General features: G+C 44.9%; 1 protein-coding gene across 1 annotated transcript in view; it reads left to right on the top strand.

Annotated features, from left to right (window-relative positions):
• Positions 1 to 20,826, top strand: part of LOC126188762 (aminopeptidase N-like) — a 233,358-nt gene that overhangs the window by 175,651 nt on the left and 36,881 nt on the right. The window contains exons 12-14 of the mRNA XM_049930375.1: positions 6,670 to 6,968; positions 12,104 to 12,273; positions 15,394 to 15,561. Of these exons, the coding sequence (XP_049786332.1) occupies positions 6,670 to 6,968; positions 12,104 to 12,273; positions 15,394 to 15,561 (637 nt within the window). The remainder of the gene's footprint in view (positions 1 to 6,669; positions 6,969 to 12,103; positions 12,274 to 15,393; positions 15,562 to 20,826) is intronic.

Genomic DNA, 20,826 nt, shown 5'->3' with positions numbered 1-20,826 from the left:
GGAAAGTAGGTGGATTAGTACGGTAATGGTAGAGGAGGTTCACCGCAGAATCGGTGAGGAAAGGAATATATGGAAAACGCTGGCAAGATGGAACAGAAAGGTAGGGCATCTGTCAAGACGTCAGAGAATAACTCCCGTGGTACTAGAGGGAGCTGTAGAGAATAAAAACTGTAGAGGAAGACAGAGAGTTGGATACATCCAGCAAATAATTGATGACATACACTGAAGCGCCAAAGAAACTGGTATAGGCATGCGTACTCAAATACAGAGATATGTAATCAGCCAGAATACGACGCCGCGGTCGGCAGCGCCTATATAAGACAACAAGTGTCCGGCGGAGTTGTTAGATCGGTTACTGCTGCTACAGTGGCAGGTTATAAAGATTTAAGTGAGTTTGAACATGGTATTATAGTCGGCGCATGAGCCATGGGACTCAGCATCTCCGAGGTAGTGATGAAGTGGGGATTTTTCCGTACGACCATTCCATGAATGTACCGTGAATATCAGGAATCCGGTAAAACATCAAATCTCCGACATTGCTGCGGCCAGAGAAAGATCGAGCAAGAACGGGGCCAACGACGACGGAATAGAATCGTTCAACGTGACACAAGTGCAACCCTTCCGCAGACTGCTGCAGATTTCAATGCTGGGTCATTAACAAGTATCAGCGTGTGAATCATTCAAGGAAACATCATCGATATGGACTTTCGGAGACGAAGGCCCACTCCTGTACTCTCGGAGACTGTAAGACACAAACCTTTATGCCTTGCCTGGGCTGTTGATGACTGGAAACCTTTTGCCTAGTTGAACGAATCTCGTTTCAAGTTGTATCTAGCGGATGTATGTGAATGGGTTTGGAAACAATCTCATGAATCCCTGGACCCTGCATGTCAGCAGGGGACTGTTCAAGCTGATGGAGGCTTGTAATGCTATGGGAGGTGTGCAGTTGGAGTGATATGAGACCCCTGATACTTCTAGATTCGACTATGACAGGTGACGCGTACATAAGTATCCTGTCTGATCATCTGCATCCATTCATGTCCATTGTGCATTTCGACGGACTTGGACAATTCCAGCAGTAGAATGCAACACCCCACACGTCCGGAATTGCTACAGAGTGGCTCCAGGAACACTCTTCTGAGTTAAAACACTTTCGCTGGCAACCAAACTCGCCAGACGTGAACATTATTGAACATATCTGGGATGCCTTGCAACGTGCTATTCAGAAGAGATCTCCACCCCTCGTACTCTTACGGATTTATGGACAGCCCTGCAGGATTCATGGTGTTAATTCCCTCCAGCACTACTTTAGACATTAGTTGAGTCCATGCCATGTTGTGCTGCGGCACTTCCGCTTGCTCGCGGGGGTCCTACACGACATTAGGCAGGTGTATAAGTTTCTTTGGATCATCAGTGTAGGTTGCATGCAAGTCCTACTCTGAGAGGAAGAGATTGGCACAGCAGCCGTATCAAACCAGTCAGAACAGTTGAAACCTTCCCTCTCCTCTATATCTCTTTTGTTACGCAACCTTCACTTCTACAACAACCTATGAAACCTTCCCTTAGGGTTTCTATCTCTTGCTTAATAATAGCAAATGAAATCTTCCCTTTGAAATTAATTCTCTTTCTCAATAATAATAAGTGCAATTTTCGCACACAAATTTAAATGCTGCTTATTAAAAGTGATTTGCTGATTGTTTCGACGAAACATAGCATGTGTCGTCGTCGTGGCCCTCAGTCGTTACGTGCAATAACTCAAAACTGCTCCTTACCTTTTTTACTGTTACTGGATCGCCATCTGACTGCTACATCGAACTGCGACATGAATATACTTACTCTGTTTTACTATACTCTATCAGCTGCTGCCGGCTAGTGTGGCCGTGCGGTTCGAGGCGCGTCAGTCTGGAACCGCGTGACCGCTACGGTCGCAGGTTCGAATCCTGCCTCGGGCATGGATGTGTGTGATGTCCTTAGGTTACAAAATTGTTAAGGCTTTCGTGGCCACTTGTTGACAAACTGCCTATTGGCTTCTGTCTCGGGTTCTTCGGCCGACGTTCATCTAATGATTTTTCTGACGTTTCGCCAGCACGAGTGGCTGGCATTGTCAAAGCTTCACCCTCCATTTCCGGTGGTGAACTGGAGGTGAGCTCGCGGCCGCAGGCTATATGTACCTGGCGCGCCAACGTCTGAGGGCTTCTCCGCGGTCATTTCCGGTGCGTTTCTCCTCTTGCTACCTGCGACGGTCGTTCGCTGCAGTACGGGAAGCCAGGATCCGTTTACCTTAAGGCTTTCCTCTTTCTTGTTCAAACTGTTCGCGTGTTTTTGGATTTCTACAGCTTCTCTGAACAAGCGCGTGTGATAGTGCTTCTCTACAGACAGAACTTCCGTGTCGGCGAATTTTATTACGTGGTCGGTCTCATTCAGTGCGTGCTCTGCCACGGCCGATTTCTCCACCTGCCCCAACCTGCAATGTCGCTTATGCCCTTTGATCCTGGTGTTAATGGATCGTCCAGTCATTCCGACATAAACTTTTCCGCATGTGCAAGGTATACGGTATATTCCCGACATTGCAAGTGGGTCTCTTTTCTCCTTCGCCGATCTAAGACACTCTTTGATCTTCCTTGTCGGTTTGAAAATCGTCTTTACGCCGTGTTTGCGCAATATACGGCCGATTCTGTCCGTCACTCTGGGAATGTATGGCAGAAAGGCCGTACCCGACATTTCTTTTTCTGGTTCCTTACTTCGCCGAGTGTTTGGCTCTGTTACACTTCTAATGTAATTTGTGGAGTACCCATTGCTCCTCAGAACAGATTCCAGGTGTTGCATTTCTCGTTTGAGGTGTTGAGGCTCACATATTCGTCCTGCTCTCGTTACGAGCGTACTAATCATGCCTCTTTTCTGGCTCGGGTGGTGGTTTGACAGTTTGTGCAGGTATCGGTCCGTGTGTGTCGGTTTTCGATACACGCTGAGTCCCAGGTTTTCGCCGTCCCTTGTGACCAGCACATCTAGAAATGGCTGTTTCTTGTCCTTTTCTACTTCCATGGTAAATGTTATGTTGGCATGTGTCTCAGGAATTCACCGAGCCGTTCTTCACCATGGCTCCACACCACGAAAGTATCATCGACGTACCTGTACCACACCTTAGGTTTGCAAGTCGCCGAGTCCAGTGCCTGTGCTTCGAATTGTTCCATGAAGAAGTTGGCCACCACTGGACTGAGAGGACTACCCATGGCGACGCCTTCCAGCTGTTCGTAGAAATCGCCATTCCACGTGAAATAGCTCGTGGTGAGACATGCATGGAAGAGCTTTTTGATGTCTTGCGGGAACATGGGTCCGATGTGCTCCACAGCGTCGCTGAGTGGCACTTTCGTAAATAACGAAACAACATCAAAACTGACCAGGATGTCGTTTGGCGCAAGTTTCAGTTTCTTCAGCTTCTCAATGAAATGTCCTGAGTCCTTAATCTATGTGTCGGTCTTTCCCACGTGTGGCTGGAGCAGAGAGGATTACCCAAGATCCATAAGAACAACGTTCCACTGAGACCGATCGTTAGCGCTCCTGGCTCACCAACGTATAAACTGGCGAAACACTTGGCCTCTCTGCTCCAGCCACACGTGGGAAAGACCGACACATACATTAAGGACTCAGGACATTTCATTGAGAAGCTGAAGACACTGAAACTTGCGCCAAACGACATCCTGGTCAGTTTTGATGTTGTTTCGTTATTTACGAAAGTGCCACTCAGCGACGCTGTGGAGCACATCGGATCCATGTTCCCGCAAGACATCAAAAAGCTCTTCCATGCATGTCTCACCACGAGCTATTTCACGTGGAATGGCGATTTCTACGAACAGCTGGAAGGCGTCGCCATGGGTAGTCCTCTCAGTCCAGTGGTGGCCAACTTCTTCATGGAACAATTCGAAGCACAGGCACTGGACTCGGCGACTTGCAAACCTAAGGTGTGGTACAGGTACGTCGATGATACTTTCGTGGTGTGGAGCCATGGTGAAGAACGGCTCGGTGAATTCCTGAGACACTTGAACAGCCTCCATGCCAACATAACATTTACCATGGAAGTAGAAAAGGACAAGAAACAGCCATTTCTAGATGTGCTGGTCACAAGGGACGGCGAAAACCTGGGACTCAGCGTGTATCGAAAACCGACACACACGGACCGATACCTGCACAAACTGTCAAACCACCACCCGAGCCAGAAAAGAGGCATGATTAGTACGCTCGTAACGAGAGCAGGACGAATATGTGAGCCTCAACACCTCAAACGAGAAATGCAACACCTGGAATCTGTTCTGAGGAGCAATGGGTACTCCACAAATTACATTAGAAGTGTAACAGAGCCAAACACTCGGCGAAGTAAGGAACCAGAAAAAGAAATGTCGGGTACGGCCTTTCTGCCATACATTCCCAGAGTGACGGACAGAATCGGCCGTATATTGCGCAAACACGGCGTAAAGACGATTTTCAAACCGACAAGGAAGATCAAAGAGTGTCTTAGATCGGCGAAGGAGAAAAGAGACCCACTTGCAATGTCGGGAATATACCGTATACCTTGCACATGCGGAAAAGTTTATGTCGGAATGACTGGACGATCCATTAACACCAGGATCAAAGAGCATAAGCGACATTGCAGGTTGGGGCAGGTGGAGAAATCGGCCGTGGCAGAGCACGCACTGAATGAGACCGACCACGTAATAAAATTCGCCGACACGGAAGTTCTGTCTGTAGAGAAGCACTATCACACGCGCTTGTTCAGAGAAGCTGTAGAAATCCAAAAACACGCGAACAGTTTGAACAAGAAAGAGGAAAGCCTTAAGGTAAACGGATCCTGGCTTCCCGTACTGCAGCGAACGACCGTCGCAGGTAGCAAGAGGAGAAACGCACTGGAAATGACCGCGGAGAAGCCCTCGGACGTTGGCGCGCCAGGTACATATAGCCTGCGGCCGCGAGCTCGCCTCCAGTTCACCACCGGAAATGGAGGGTGAAGCTTTGACAATGCCAGCCACTCGTGCTGGCGAAACGTCAGAAAAATCATTAGATGAACGTCGGCCGAAGAACCCGAGACAGAAGCCAATAGGCAGTTTGTCCTTAGGTTAGTTAGGTTTAAGTAGTTCTAAGTTCTAGGGGACTGATGACCACAGATGTTGAGTCCCATAGTCCCATAGTTCCAGACTGCAGCGTCTAGAACCGCACGGCCACTCGGGCCGCCACTCACTTTTTACAACAATCTTACGACTAGCATTGCGCAAACATACCTTTAGTAGTCTTGAGTCTGTCAAAAAAAAAAAAAAAATCAATTTTATTAGTTCCTCTTATGATAATAGTTAGCTGATGTCTCTGTACATCCGTTTATAATCTCTTGTAAATCATAGCTGGTGGCTGGCAGGCACACCGCTCCTCTCAACCTCTCGCTTCAGACCTGCTACCGACTCGCTTCACATCTCGCTTACTACTGACTTCCTACGAACGCTAAAGTTCGGTCTCTCCCGCCAACAATGCTTTCTGGTGCAGACAATCCCTGCTACCATTATAAAATGTATCAATGTGCGGTCTTTCCCGCTCTTTTCGTAAAATGTATCCATACGCGGTCCCTCCCGCCCTTTTTAAAATTATATCACTGTGCCGTCTCTTCTGCCAACGATACTCTGGTGCAGAGATTCCCTGCCACTACAATTATTTCCAAAATGAAAAATACTAATTATTCCTACTTAATCCTATAAATAAAATATAAACATCTTTCACAAATTGTGGTTTGACAATAGACAATAGAAATATACACGTGTTACACAGTCTACATCTGCATTTATACTCCGCAAGCCACCCAACGGTGTGTGGCGGAGGGCACTCTACGTGCCACTGTCATTCTGTCATTACCTCCCTTTCCTGTTCCAGTCGCGTATGGTTCGCGGGAAGAACGACTGTCTGAAAGCCTCCGTGCGCGCTCTAATCTCTCTAATTTTACATTCGCGATCTCCTCGGGAGGTATAAGTAGGGGGAAGCAATATATTCGATACCTCATCCAGAAACGCACCCTCTCGAAACCTGGCGAGCAAGCTACACCGCGATGCAGAGCGCCTCTCTTGCAGAGTCTGCCACTTGAGTTTGTTAAACATCTCCGTAACGCTATCACGCTTACCAAATAACCCTGTGACGAAACGCACCGCTCTTCTTTGGATCTTCTCTATCTCCTCCGTCAACCCGATCTGGTACGGATCCCACACTGATGAGCAATACTCAAGTATAGGTCGAACGAGTGTTTTGTAAGCCACCTCCTTTGTTGATGGACTGCATTTTCTAAGGACTCTCCCAATGAATCTCAACCTGGTACCCGCCTTACCAACAATTAATTTATATGATCATTCCACTTCAAATCGTTCCGCACGCATACTCCCAGATATTTTACAGAAGTAACTGCTACCAGTGTTTGTTCTGCTATCATATAATCATACAATAATCAGTGATGACACAAAGAAGAAAAAGGTTGACAGTATGTCGTCAGTTACCGTATGACGCTTTAAGGTCTCTCGAGTTGGCCAAAGAAAAAAGGTTGTTCTGTTTTATAGTATCAATCTGACCACACTGTTAACTTAGAGTAGCTCATCTCCTGTGAGGCCCCTCACAGTCACTTTACTGTTAAGTATCCGTGCGGGGCAGGCATGTTCATGGTGAACTACGACGCGGCCAACTGGCGCCTGCTGGCGGAGTACCTGGAGGCGAGCGCGGCGAAGGACTCCGGGCTGCGGCCGCTGCCGGCGCTGACGCGCGCCAAGCTGGTGCACGACGCGTGGAACCTACTGTTGGCGGGCGAACTGGCGCCCGCGCCCGCGCTCGCCGTCATGCGCTTCCTGGCCGTCGGCACGGAGCGCGACCCGCGCGTCTGGGAGGCCTTCTTCAACGCCGCCGACCACCTCGGCCGCCGCCTCTCCGGCACCTACGTCGACGACAAATTCAAGGTCGGTTGCTACTATGTAATGGCACATTTAGGGAGACCTTGACCGCAACGTTTTGCACGGCGCTTTTAGTACAGTGCTAATTATTCTTAGTTTTAACGCCAATGGGGGAAACTACACTACTCTGCCAAACATAAGGACAATATACACTGTCCAGTGACATTAATGTGACTATTGTATTGTATTGTATTGTATGTTAACCGAGGGCCTAGAATCGACGGAGAGGCTCCGTTACCGCCGCAGCCCCAGTGGTCCACAACCCTACTACCGCAGTCCACTGACTCCTCCTCCACCCGAACACCGAACCACTCTTTCGGGGTTATTGTGCCGTTCGGCCCCCGGTGGACCTCCCCCTCCCCCCCCCCCCCCCCATCCTCCCTGGGTTACAGACGAGTGTAACCCCTATCTTTGCGTGGTAGAGTAACGGTGGTGTACGCGAACGTGCAGAACTCGTTTCTGCAGTAATCAGCCGGCCGGTGTGGCCGTGCGGTTCTAGGCGCTTCAGTCTGGAATCGCGCTGCTGCTACAGTCGCAGGTTCGAATACTGCCTCGAGCATGGATGTGTGTGATGTCCTTAAGTTAGTTAGGTTTAAGTAGTTCTAAGTCTAGGGGACTGATGACCTCAGATGTTAAGTCCCATAGTGCTTAGAGCTATTTGAACCATTTTTTGCGCTGGGGAGGCGTATTTCAACGCACCAGCATGCACCGACGATCATTCAGCAGTTGGTGCAGCTAGTCCAGTCAACGAAAGAAAATTAGGAGAACAATTCCTGTAGTCCCTAATTTTTTGTACAGTGGTACCAGGGAGTTCCGTGAACAACATACTAAAAATCCTGACTGATGGGGCGTGAGCGTGGGGCTGGGGTGAGGGTGTTTGAAGGTAACTTTTTTACGTTTTTTAGTAACTGTAACAGGCCGTTTGTACAAAAAATATTACCCAGTACAAAACTAACATAAAATTCCAGCAAAAAAGGTGCTGTTATAAAGTCGTAGATTATTGAAAACAATGTTTTAATGGTGTAACACGTGAAACTATTGGTCCTAGAGAAAGAAATGTGTAGGATTTGTTTGTGTAAAATTTAATGTGGTTTCGTTTCGTTTTGTTGAACACTTCCACTAGAAGCGCCAGCTTTCGAGTTATTCAAGAACAATATAAAAACATGACCTTTAAATGCCCTTCCCCACCCCTACACTCATACAGCAGAGGCCAGAATTTTTAGTGTATTGTTAATGGATTTTCTTCGTTTATTTTGTTTTTGAGTCATCGGTCTTCTGACTGGTTTGATGCGGCCCGCCACGAATTCCTGCCCTGTGCCAACCTCTTCATATCAGAGTAGCGCTTGCAACCTACGTCCTCAATTATTCTTTGGATGTATTCCAATCTCTGTCTTCCTTTATAGTTTTTGCCCTGTACAGCGCCCTCTGGTAACATGGAAGTCATTCCCTGATGTCTTAACAGATGTCCTATCATCCTGTCCCTTCTCCTTCTGATTATCTTCCACTTATTCTTTTCCTCTCCGATTCTGTGCAGAAACTCTTCATTCCTTATCCTTAGCAGGCCACCTAATTTTCAATATTCTTATTAGCACCATATCTCAAATGCTTCGATTCTCTTCTGTCCTGGTTTTCCGACAGTCCATGTCTCACTGCCATACAATTCTTTACTACAGACGTACATTCTCAGAAATTTCTTCCTCCTACCACCGAACAAAAATTTGCAACCACACCTATTTATCCCCTATTCGACCTGTTTTGGTTTTCCTAGTCTGGTCTGAGGAATGGAACGCCATACCGCAAGAACTCCTTACCGCCCTTGTGGCCAGCGCGAGACCGCATTTCAGAGCAGACATTGCCGTCTGTGGTGATCACAAACTCTATTAAGAAGCATGTCCCGCATTTTGTGATATACAGGAGGCCATCATGTATCGCTGTGACTTCATGTGATCATTGTCTCCGAATGAAAGTGTCACTTCTGTTCGTCTTATTGCACATTTGTTTTAGTTATCTTCTGAACTGCACTGCACTTCACTGTAGCAGTTCCTTCTAACTATGGTCCAAGTTTCATCGAACTATGTTTCTTGACAGTGATACATCTTGAGAATCTTACTTGCGTCCTTAAGTTTTGCTTTGGTGTATTACGGATTGCGGTCGCAACTCGGTCCCGGGTACACTAACACTTTCCTGGCTAATGGTCCCCGTGAAAGAAGTGTGTGTTGTGTGGCTACATAATGGAACCAGGAAGCAGACTGACCTACGTGCTCAGGTGGAAGGTCTCTGGTATCGCCGAACGCAGCAAAGCAAACCCATCCACCGTAATGTTTGCTGCGAAGCCCGCGCGATACCTGGAGTGGTGGTGGAACCGCAGCGATTCCGGGAACTCTGAGGCTATGTGTAAACATCAGGCAGATAAGGGTTGTTTATAGCTGCAAACAGTTGCTTTCCTTTTGTAAACGGATGTGTGATTTCCAGACGACAGCTTTATCAGACAACCACCTCGAAGGACCTAGCAATGAAGTGAGGCGGCACAAGAGCCGAGTGACCAGCGTGTGCTCGGTTTTGCGGGATTAGTGAGATAACCAGTTAAAGGAGTAAGAAGGTAAAAACTGTGAGAGTAGGAGCATCACGGGGAAAGGGGGGGGGTTGCGATAGAATCAGTACGAAGTAAGTGATTTTGAGTCCCACCTAAAGCAACGGAAGGTGGAGAGAGACAATGGTTGCACATTTGTCAGCTAGTATGGGGCAGCCAGGATCGTTGAATTTGTGTACTTTGTGAAGTAGCTAAAAAGAGAGGATGGGGGGGGGGGGACTGTATAAACGCTAAAGTGCATAAAGGGTAAAATGCTGAAGGGAACTCGCTATTAATTACAGATGGCAAGAAGGCCTTTTGTTTTGTAGAAGCCTAGAGGACATGTTATTTTGGCTGTAGTCCGAGAGTCTAAGGGTTGCTGAGATTAAGTTCAACCTTACGTTGTAAAGAGTGTTAAGGTACGGAGACGTTAAATAAGAAAAATTAATGAAACATCTTCACATTTAATTTATATTGCTGTGTCCTTTTTTTTAAAGTTAGGCTAGGTCGGGATAAATGGGGACCGTATTTTTGATGAGAGGATACGTCGCCTAACAGGCTGAAACTACCGGCATTTCTTGCGGGTGACTTTGCCTCCACCGCTGGAAGGAGTGCCAGTGATGATTCGAAGGGTTATGCGGCTGCTATATGATGGTGCTCCAGCCCTCTTCGCCGTTAACCGTCCGGACGCAGCTCAATCGTGCCTTTGCTGATCGACGGATCGGACGAGGGGGCCAGTTGCATGGCCTGCTCGTTCACCAGACCTCAACCCGTATGTGTTCTGGTTAAGAGGCATCTCAAAAGTATCGCGTATGCAGAGCCGATTCCAGATGTGGAGACACTGGAGCAACGTATTCATGCTGGATTTGACTCTGTTCGGACGCAGCGTGGCCGATGCGAACGTGTGAGGCAGAGCATGCTACGGCGCGTAGACGCATGCATTGAGGCACATGGAAACCATTTTCAGCACATACTATACAACTGTAATTGCATGGGACAACGAATATTAGGTTTCAGTCTGTGTAAGAATGTATGATTGAATAAATGCTGTCTAACATGGAAACCATGCATTTCCGGACATAAGTTCATCAGACGATTTTTGTTTCGAATCCTCTCATCAATCAATGTCTAGAGTTTGTACAATGTATTTTAATGCACTTTGGGGCATTATCACTTATTGCAAAGTATAATTTTATAACTACTGGATAAGATAACAAAAATTAATGTAATGTACCCGTATTTGATGTGTAAAATAATAGAACGATGTTACTTTCCTTCCTAATATTAAGGTTCAGTTTAATGCAAGAATTTAAGAGAACGTGAGGGTACTATAAACCCATAGACAATCACGCAATTTTCTTATCGTCTGCTGAACATAAATGCAAGTACTTTAAGGAGGAAGGAAGTTAGATTAGGGTTTATCGTCCCGTCGACATAGGGGTTACTAGAGACGGAGCATAAGTCAATGATGGGGAAGAAAATGGACTGTGCCCGTGCAAAAGAACCAAGGCAACATTTGCCTGGAGTGATTTAGGGAAATAACTGAAAACTTAAATGTGGATGACCGGACTGGTATTTGTACCGTCCTCCCGAATGCGAGTCCAGTGTACTGACCTGTGCGCCAACTCGCTCATTTGTAAGTACTTTTGTTTAACTAATCATGATGCAGGGTCCACAAGGAATATAAGCTCAACGAATATTGCAAGGACTACAGGACGGATGTTTTAGTGTATATTCTGCTTTGTGGAACATCTGCGATTCAAAGCTTTCTGCATGCTTACAGTACTACTTCTGTTCCATATCTGATGATGGTTTTCGATGAGAACTGAAGCCGAAAATAATAATTAAAATAGAAAAACCATTTGTAATCCAGGCGGTAAGAAACTGTTACAAATTGTATGGGTAACGGATCTCAGGACGCTCTGTCACAGCTGAAGCGTACTGATCTGACGTGGCGTGAAAAAAATGGCTCTGAGCACTATGGGACTTAACTTCTAAGGTCATCAGTCGCCTAGAACTTAGAACTACTTAAACCTAACTAACGTAAGGACATCACACACATCCATGCCCGAGGCAGGATTCGAACCTGCGAGCGTAGCGGTCGCGCGGTTCCAGACTGTAGGGCCTAGAACCGGTCGGCCACAAAGGCCGGCTCGTAGCTTGAAGACTGAGAATATTTTACCCAGTCAATTCGTTGTTATATTGGGCTTCCCTGAGTTTTGAGTGTTTAGCTAGGCTGGTCAGATATTGATGACGGCATGGTTTGCTTTCGAAAAATCTTATAATTTCTATGATGCGTAACACTCCAGCAGAAAACTACCTCGGAATTCATTGCTAGTGGAAGTGTCTGTGTGTGCATGTGTGTGTGTGTGTGTGTGTGTGTGTGTGTGTGTGAGAGAGAGAGAGAGAGAGAGAGAGAGAGAGAGAGAGAGAGAGAGAGAGAGAGAAAGAGAAAGAGAGAGAGATAGAGACAGCGAGAGGGAGAGAGAGGGAGAGAGAGAGAGAGAGAGAGAGAGAGAGAGAGATGGAGAGGAGCGCGTGGTGTAACGGCCTTCCTTGTTGACATGGGCAGCTGTTCGTGCGGCGCCTGGTGACGCCGCTGTACGAGTCTGAGCCGGACTCGAAGCTGGGCCGTCTGGCCAAGCACGCGCTGTGCGCCGCCGGCTACCCGCCCTGCATCGAGGAGTCGCTGGCCGCCTTCTCCGCCTGGACACGCATGGAGGACCCCGACGAGGGAAACCCGTAAGTAGTGCCGCTGCGTCGCCCATCGTGAAGTCGCAAGTCGCGACACACTTTTTTTTTTTTTTTTTTTGTAGGTCTATTCTTGTTCTACAGGGTGTTACAAAAAGGTACGGCCAAACTTTCAGGAAACATTCCTCACACACACAGAAAGAAAAAAAAGTTATGTGGACGAGGCAACACTTTATTTAAATGGAAAAGGGTGAACCGTCATAATGTGAGATTACGGGGTACAGAACCGCAAGAAGTTGTACAATATGAGAGGGACTTCCCAGAATTTAATGTGTTTTGTGCAGTTTCAAGGGAAAAGGTTTATGGTCCAGTTTCCTTTGCAGAGAACGCTGTTGCAGGAAGCACATATGTCTATATGCTTGAGAACTTCCTTTTCCCACAGTTGGAGACTGATTCACACGACTTCATTTAACAACAGGATGGGGCACCACCAAAGTGGCTTCTGGACGTGTGGGAATTTTTAAATCAAAGAATTACTGAACGATGGATCGGTCGCACTGGACCAAATGATTCAGTCTGAAACTTATTTCTTTAATAAAATATTTTTTTTTTTACTTAAATTGCAGATTGAATGCAAGTGTCACTTGCTAGTCTTATATCATCTCAACACTGGCCCACAATATCCTGGCGCAACGCAATCTGACTGCTCAAAAAATGATAACCTGACTTCAAATAATTAATATAAAAATAATTAATACAAAAAATGGCCCTAAATTAGTAGAAAATTCTAACAATAACCTATACATTTCATAAGTCACTTACTCACAAAAATCTTCATTACACAAAATACTGCAATACAGCAAGCGCCATTACGGCCAGCTAAGTAAAAGATTCTAACTACTGAAGGCTCTAACTGCTAATAGGCATGTGGTTAGCAAAGCAAACAATATATTTGCGAAATGTTACCTTATCAAGAGACAACGAGTTCAAAAAAAATTATATAATCATTGGTAGTAAATCTACACAGTCCCTTTTTTCCATATCTACGACAAAAAGTCAAACAATTTGCTACGCTGGATAAACATGGAATTAGATTTTTCCATGTGAGAGAATCAGCTGAAGAAACCTCAAGAACACCAGACATCCCACTCAATAACGACATAAATTGTCTGGCTTTCCCTAGCAACTCACAAATAATTCGCGGAGGTATGTAATTTAGAGCAACTAAGGGAACAACGGAAAACAGATAAAAATGACGATCGCAAATAAGTGATCACAACGCCCGCCACCGGAGTCGCGTGATTGATTTACGATCACACGTTCGATATGTATCGTTTGGACCCAGTGACTTCGATAGGCAATCATTCTTGAAAATTACCCTGGAAATCTCCAACACTGCAAATTATTAACCTCTGACCTCCATCACTGCTGACTACACACTCCCAACTTCAATCACTGCTGGCTGTTCGCTTCCAACTTCCATCACTGCTGACTGTTAACTTCCAACTGCAAGTCCGACCAGCCACAGAGTCTCTTACAGAGAGCGCACAGCGCTGTCAGAGTTATTAATGCAGAGCACTACATAGCGCTGCCAACATACAAACACATAAACAGCCTACTTACAAGCCTTACATTACTGGCCTCCGACGTCACCGGACCTAACTGTATGTGATTACTTCTCGTGGGGGTCTATAAAAAAGACTCTGTTAATGTGCCTCCGTTACCAACAACAATGAATTAACTGAGACATCGCGTAACAGCGGGTGTGGAAGCTGTAACTGAAGACATGCTCGCTGCAGTGTGGGAACAGCTTGAATATCGCGTTGTCATATGCCGTGCATCTCAAGGGGGGCATATTGTACACTCATGAAAATGTATGAAAAAAATCTTTTTGAGTTTCCCGTTCACCAAGAAGCAAAATTCATTGTATTTGTTTCTTAGTTTCAGAAATATAGACGTGCCAAACCTGATGATTCTTTTTGATACCCCCTGTATTTTATCAGTCAAAATAAGTTACAGTTACGTTTTTTTCACGGGTTGAGTAAAAAGATGTTTTCCTTGAAAATTTCTTGTAACGTTGTTGCTATTGTATTATTTTTTCATAACGATTATCAAGAATTTCATTTGGAAAGTACTCCACCACATTATAGACTAAAAACAGAGATGTATAACAGATTTTCAGATTTCATACTAACACCTGAAATTACCAGTAACTGGCAATATTGAAACAAGGTGAGATGCCCTTGAGTCGTCTGGTTTTGTGACATGTATATTTTCTCGTGGAATGTGATTAGTCGAAGGTGTGAGTAGGCTCCCATAAATACTCTTTTAAGGGGGGTAGGACGTCAAACGGGCCGACTTGAAGCAGGAGTGGCACCACAGGACATTTTATTTTCTACTGTCTGTACTTTTACAAATAAATTCATAAAACATTGCCAGCATGACCAGGAAGGATTCAGGATTCACACTCATAGGAGTGGAAGTGCAAAAACATAACAAAATAAATTTTTTAGATATGAAATTTCATCATTTTTTCACTTACTGTTGACCGCATTTGTTACTGTAGGTACATTTTTCTTCACAAGCAAGAGAGATTTTTGATGAATTTTGCACAGCATACAAATCATACTTACAGATGTATGAAACTCTAGAATTTTCCAAATCTATTAAAAACTGTGGTAAAAATTGAGATAATTAACTACAAAATCTGATTTTTTTCTAAACATAATGTTTAAAACGTAACAGCTCATTCATTTTTCCATAAATTAAATAGATTCTAGAGTTTCAGATACCTGTAAGTATAGTTTGTACGCTGTGCAAAATTCATCGAATAGTCTCTCTTACTTATGAAGAAAAGTGTACCTATAGCAACAAATGCAGCCAATAGTAAGTGAAAAAATGATGAAATTTCACATGTAAAAAAATTATTTTGTTATGTTTTTGAACTCCCGCTGCTATGAGTGTGAATCCTGAATACTTCCTGGTCGTACTGACAAAGGTCTATGAATTTACTTGTAAACGTACAGACAGTGGAAATTAAAATGTCCTGTGGTGCCTCTCCTGCTCCAAATCGGCCCGTTTGAAGTCCTACCACCCTTAAGTTGACAAGTGTAGTCGCTCTGACTGTGTTTGTGTGTGTGTTTTCAAGTGGTGGTGAAATCTTCTCCGCAGCGTCGCTGAGTCGTACATGAGCTTCGTGTTCATGTGGGGCCCCCTGAAGCTGTGGGAGTTCGGCCTGGAGCGGTGGCTGCGGTTCCCGGCGTCCCGCCGGCAGAGCGAGCGCACCTTCCTGCTGAAGGAGCTGGCCGGAGGACCCACCACCCAGGACAAGATGCTCAGGTCAGCAGCAGCGGCAGAGTCAGCGGCGCTCTCCACCCGCTGTCCTCGCGTGCTCGAATGGCGAGCACGTGGATTTCTGCATTGTTCTCCACTACTGGATGTTTATTAATGCATAGGACTTCCTGATTATTATATTATCTAGCTCGCTACACATTCTTTACATATGTTGTCCGGTTTCAGTCCATATAGTTGGTCACTATCTAACAGCTTACAGACAAGTGAACTTCCAAGTTACTACAGTAACGGATATCTGACTGGCCTCGACATGATCGGGAAGTGCTGTTGAAACCGGTCACCTTACACAGGCTGGTCAGAAACAGTTTGAAAAGCTTGTAAGGGTGTTACAAGATAGTTTGTGCTGAGAAATAATTGTTAAGAAAAAATATTTCTACCTTGCGTCGTTTCCGACTTAAATACACTACTGGCCATTGAAATTGCTACACCAAGAAGAAATGAAGATAACAAACGGGTATTCATTGGACAAATATATTATACTAGAACTGACATGTGATTACATTTTCACTCCATTTTGGTGCATAGATCCTGAGATATCAGTACCCAGAAGAACCACCTCTGGCCGTTTAACGGCCTTGATACGCCTGGGCATTGAGTCAAACAGAGCTTGAATGGCGTGTACAGGTACAGCTGCGCATGCAGCTTCAACACGATACCACAGTTCATCAAGAGCAGTGACTGGCGTATTGTGACGAGCCAGTTGCTCGGCAACCATTGACCAAACGTTTTCAGCTGGTGAGAGATCTGGAGAATGTGCTGGACAGGACAGCAGTCGAACATTTTCTGTATCCAGAAAGGCCCGTACAGGACCTGCAACATGCGGTCGTACATTATCCTGCTGGAATGGAGGGTTTTGCAGGGATCGAAAGAAGGGTAGAGCCACTGGTCGTAACACATCTGAAATGTAACGTCCACTGTTCAAAGTGCTGTCAATAAGAGCAAGAGGTGACCGAGATGTGTAACCAATGGCACTCCATACCATCACGCCGGCTGATACGCCAGTATGGCGATGATGAATACACGCTTCCAATGTACGTTCACCGCGATGTCGCTAAACACGGATGCGGCCATCGTGATGCTGTAAAAAGATCCTGGATTCATCCGAGAAAATGACGTTTTGCCATTTCTGCACCCAGATTCCTCGTTGAGTACACCATCGAAGGCGCTCCTGTCTGTGATGCAGCGTCAAGGGTAACTGAAGCCATGGTCTCCGAACTGATAGTCCATGTTGCTGCAAATGTCGTCGAACTGTTCGTGCAGATGGTTGTTGTCTTGCAAACGTCCCCATGTGTTGACTCAGGGATTGAGACGTGGCTGTACGATCCGTTACAGCCATCTGGTAAGATGCCTGTCATCTCGACTGCTAGTGATACGAGGCCGTTGGGATCCAGCACAGCGTTCCGAATTACCCTCCTGAACCCACCGATTCCATATTCTGCTAACAGTCATTGGATCTCGACCAATGCGAGCAGCAATGTCGCGATACGATAAACCGCAATCGCGATAGGCTACAATCCGACCTTTATCAAAGTCGGAAACATGATGGTACGCATTTCTCCTCCTTACACGAGGCATCACAACAACGTTTCACCAGGTAACGCCGGTCAACTGCTGTTTGTGTATGAGAAATCAGTTGGAAACTTTCCTCATGTCAGCACGTTGTAGGTGTCGCCACCGGCGCCAACCTTGTGTGAATGCTCTGAAAAGCTAATGCTCTGCATATCACAGCATCTTCTTCCTGTCGGTTAAATTTCGCGTCTGTAGCACGTCATCTTCGTGGTGTAGCAATTTTAATGGCCAGTAGTGTATAATAACAAAACGTTATAGTCATAACTGAGATAGAGAGCTCCAGCATTTAGCCACATAAAATTACCTCAACTTTATTGATACTGTCAATCTATATGAGCTTTTCCCTAGGTGCCTACAACAGGACGTATAAACGCATCCTATGTAACGTGACAATGCCAGTACATTTTTAGTTTTCATTCCTTTTTGTGCGATAATAATGATACCGCGAAATATAACAAAACAATGGAAAATAAAAAGTTAAAATAAGTAAAATAAAAAATATAGGAAATAGGAGTCGTATAGTTATGCCTTGGAGACAATGCATACAAACCTTCATCAAGCCTTCCTTTCTTCCAGAAGTGGTAGTCCTGCAAGTTTCGCAGAAGAACTTCTGTTAAGTGTGGAAGGTAGGAGACGAGGTACTGGCAGAAGTTAAGCTGTGAGAACGGGCCTCGAGTCTTGAAAGTTTCATTCTGGAAGCCTTCATCAGCTCTCAAATGAATTTCTAACTTACGAAAGCCACTTTCTCGCCTGGCCTTGGTATCGTCATCGACACTAGCTAGTTGGGATTCTTATTTCCTAAATGAAAACCAGTGGATTTTTTAGACTAAGTGAAATTTTCGCTTCCCATAAAATGTGTGTGGTTTAGTGTTAAGATACACGAAAATTATGAAGTACCCAAAACTTATTGCGTACCATCTGCATCTGTCCACATTAACAATATAGTAATTCCAATTACATACACTGATATAAGACGTAGAAGGAACATGGGAACATTAGTTAATTATAGTTGTTAAATTTCTAACATGACAGCATTTTAATTTAATGAACTCTGCAAATATAAATAACGTAATATGAGAACGTATTGGCCCTTCAACTGTCTGCAGTCTTTAGACGCTCAATGATAGCAACACCATGTGAGATTTTTGGTTGGCAGTGTTATTTATAGCTGCCCAGGAACCAGGGTTTCTTAATGCACTGCGCTGAAATCCAGGAAAGTCTCATCGTCTACATTTACATCTACATCTATGTGATAACTCTGCTACTAACAATACAGTGCCTGGCAGAGGGTTCAATGAATCATACCAATATACCATACCAACGCTACGTCACGTAAGACCAGGATGCATGGGAAGGTAAGACAAATATTTAAAAATCGATTATGTGAAAGCAAAGCATGAATCCATGCCAACATAGCCTCGGTGATAACCTGGTAGCAATGAAAAGCAGACTGAAATTCGGAAAAACAGAGAAAAATAAGTATATGAAGAGGTGAAAAACTTAAAATTTAGGACCGAATCGGACAAAGAGAAAATTCTCCAAGCCAGTAACTAATGGTCTAAGTAAATTATCGACAGTAGTTCAGTGGACGATGAATGGCAGTATTGTTTAGATAGGAATGAAGCTGACAAGAAGTACAGACATGTGAAATTAGAATAGATGAGAAAGAGAAAAAGAGAGAGAGAGAGAGAGAGAGAGGGAGAGAGAGAGAGAGAGAGAGAGAGGGAGAGAGAGAGAGAGAGGGAGGGAGAGAGAGAGAGAGAGAGAGAGAGAGAGAGAGTGTGTTCAAAGAAACTGGTATGATGATTCCATGAAAAATCAACACGCACACTGGAAAATTAAGCGTCAATTCGGAGAAGTAAAGTTGTTGAACTACGAGATCTGCGTCGAAGGACTGTACAATATAGAAGCGAGATTTAATAAGGAGAAGCATTTGCATGCAGAAGAAATAGATGAACTATTACTGTGACTGGAGTTTGACAGTGTACTAAATTAACAGAGCTCAGTGTACTCAGGAGAAGTCTACTGCTATAGTTTTAGAGCTAGTGAAATCTGTTAGGAAGCCTATAGGAATTAGGAGATTATGAGAACTGTCAATGAAACGGGTGCTTAACATCAGATTTTCAGACAGATATCTCATATTACCGAAGAAAGCAATAAATATCAATCAGTCTAATACTGCTGACAAGAATAGTATTTAAGAAAACAAGAAAACTGAACAGGTACTGTAAGAAGGCAAGTTTGGTTTCAGAGCTGCTATTCTGATTTCGATCTTACTAATGGAAAGGAGAATAAAGTGTTTGTTGGATAACAGACAAATCTGTGACAACCTAAAAGTAGTAAGAGATCCGCATCCTGAGTACAAAATACATAGACAGACATGTAATGTAAAGGTCCACAAAAACCAGATGAGGGCAATAAAAGTGGAATAGCACGGTTACATAGAGGAAGAAGTATGTGAGGCTGTCTTCTAGCTTAGTACTGCTGTCGTTGAAACTATACATCGAAGGAGGATTGAAAACAGAAAAAGAAAATTTCAGAAAAGAGTAAAAAATTAAACACGAAGACATGGGTTCTACAGGGGTTGTAAAGCTGGCAGATGGCATTGCTCTTCTGGTCGAAGTGAAGGAAGATTTAGGCGACTTTTTAAATGAAGTATAGAGAATACTTAGTCCAGAATATAACCTGAAGCTAAACAAAACCAATATGTATCTGATAAAGAGTCGTGGAAAGGAGAATAGTGGCACGATTAGCTCCACACAGCTGTACGATGTCGAAGGGATTGTCTTCCCACAGAAATCGATGAAAGGTTGTCTCTATACAGACATTTGTAAAGCGCTCAACAAAGATGAGCGGCTGGCACTGAGTGTGTCGCCGAACTGGAGGGCCTTAGGGGGAACCTTTGCCGTTTTATTCAAGTACGTGACATTGTTGCACACATCTATAAATGCCACACGAGGCCACAAAACAGAGCTGAAAAAGCGTAAAAATCGTTTGGTGTTTCGGTTCACGTTCAAATTTCGTCATGCGGTTTTGAACGATGATTTCCCCCTGCATATCAGAGCAAAATATTAAGTCGCACTATACTTCAAAGGGGTAAGACTCCAATTTATCCTTAGACAAGGGATGAATCTTGTAGGGGTGTAGGCAGTGTCAAAGGTTGCCAAGAAAGTCGTTCTGTTGCTCACCGCACTGCAAACTATCGTTTACACCCGCGAGCTGTACGTAAATGAGAGCCTCAGAGGGGAGAGGTGGTTTAATTGCCACCTCTCGATACCTTTTCGTGCTGATTCTGAGCGGCGGTGTTTCTGAAATATTTTCCTCGGATACCCACAAGAAAACTGCTTGATTTCAACGCTGGTCGTCGCGGTTCTGACTTCCATGGTAGAGGGGTCAAGAGAAGAGGTGGATGAAGTTGGAGGAAGGGGGGGGGGGATAACTTTCTCATCATGTGACAGGTCCAAGGTGTGGTTGGGCAGAGTTGTGGTGAAATTTAGTGCCAATGTGACCTCATTAACCCACTTTACGCCTCCCATGGACTTCTGAGCCGCTACAGAGGAAGGCTTAGGCACTTTTGTTGAGACGAATTTCACACTTCTGCGTCGCAGTGGAAGGAAAATGACGCAGTTTCAAAAAGTGATCCTTTAGTTCTTTTGCGCAGTGTAATTCGAGGTTAATGGT

The sequence above is a fragment of the Schistocerca cancellata genome, chromosome 1 (assembly GCF_023864275.1).
Source record: "Schistocerca cancellata isolate TAMUIC-IGC-003103 chromosome 1, iqSchCanc2.1, whole genome shotgun sequence".
In the NCBI taxonomy this organism is placed as follows: Eukaryota; Metazoa; Arthropoda; class Insecta; order Orthoptera; family Acrididae; genus Schistocerca; species Schistocerca cancellata.
This window is presented reverse-complemented; position numbering and strand designations above follow the sequence as displayed.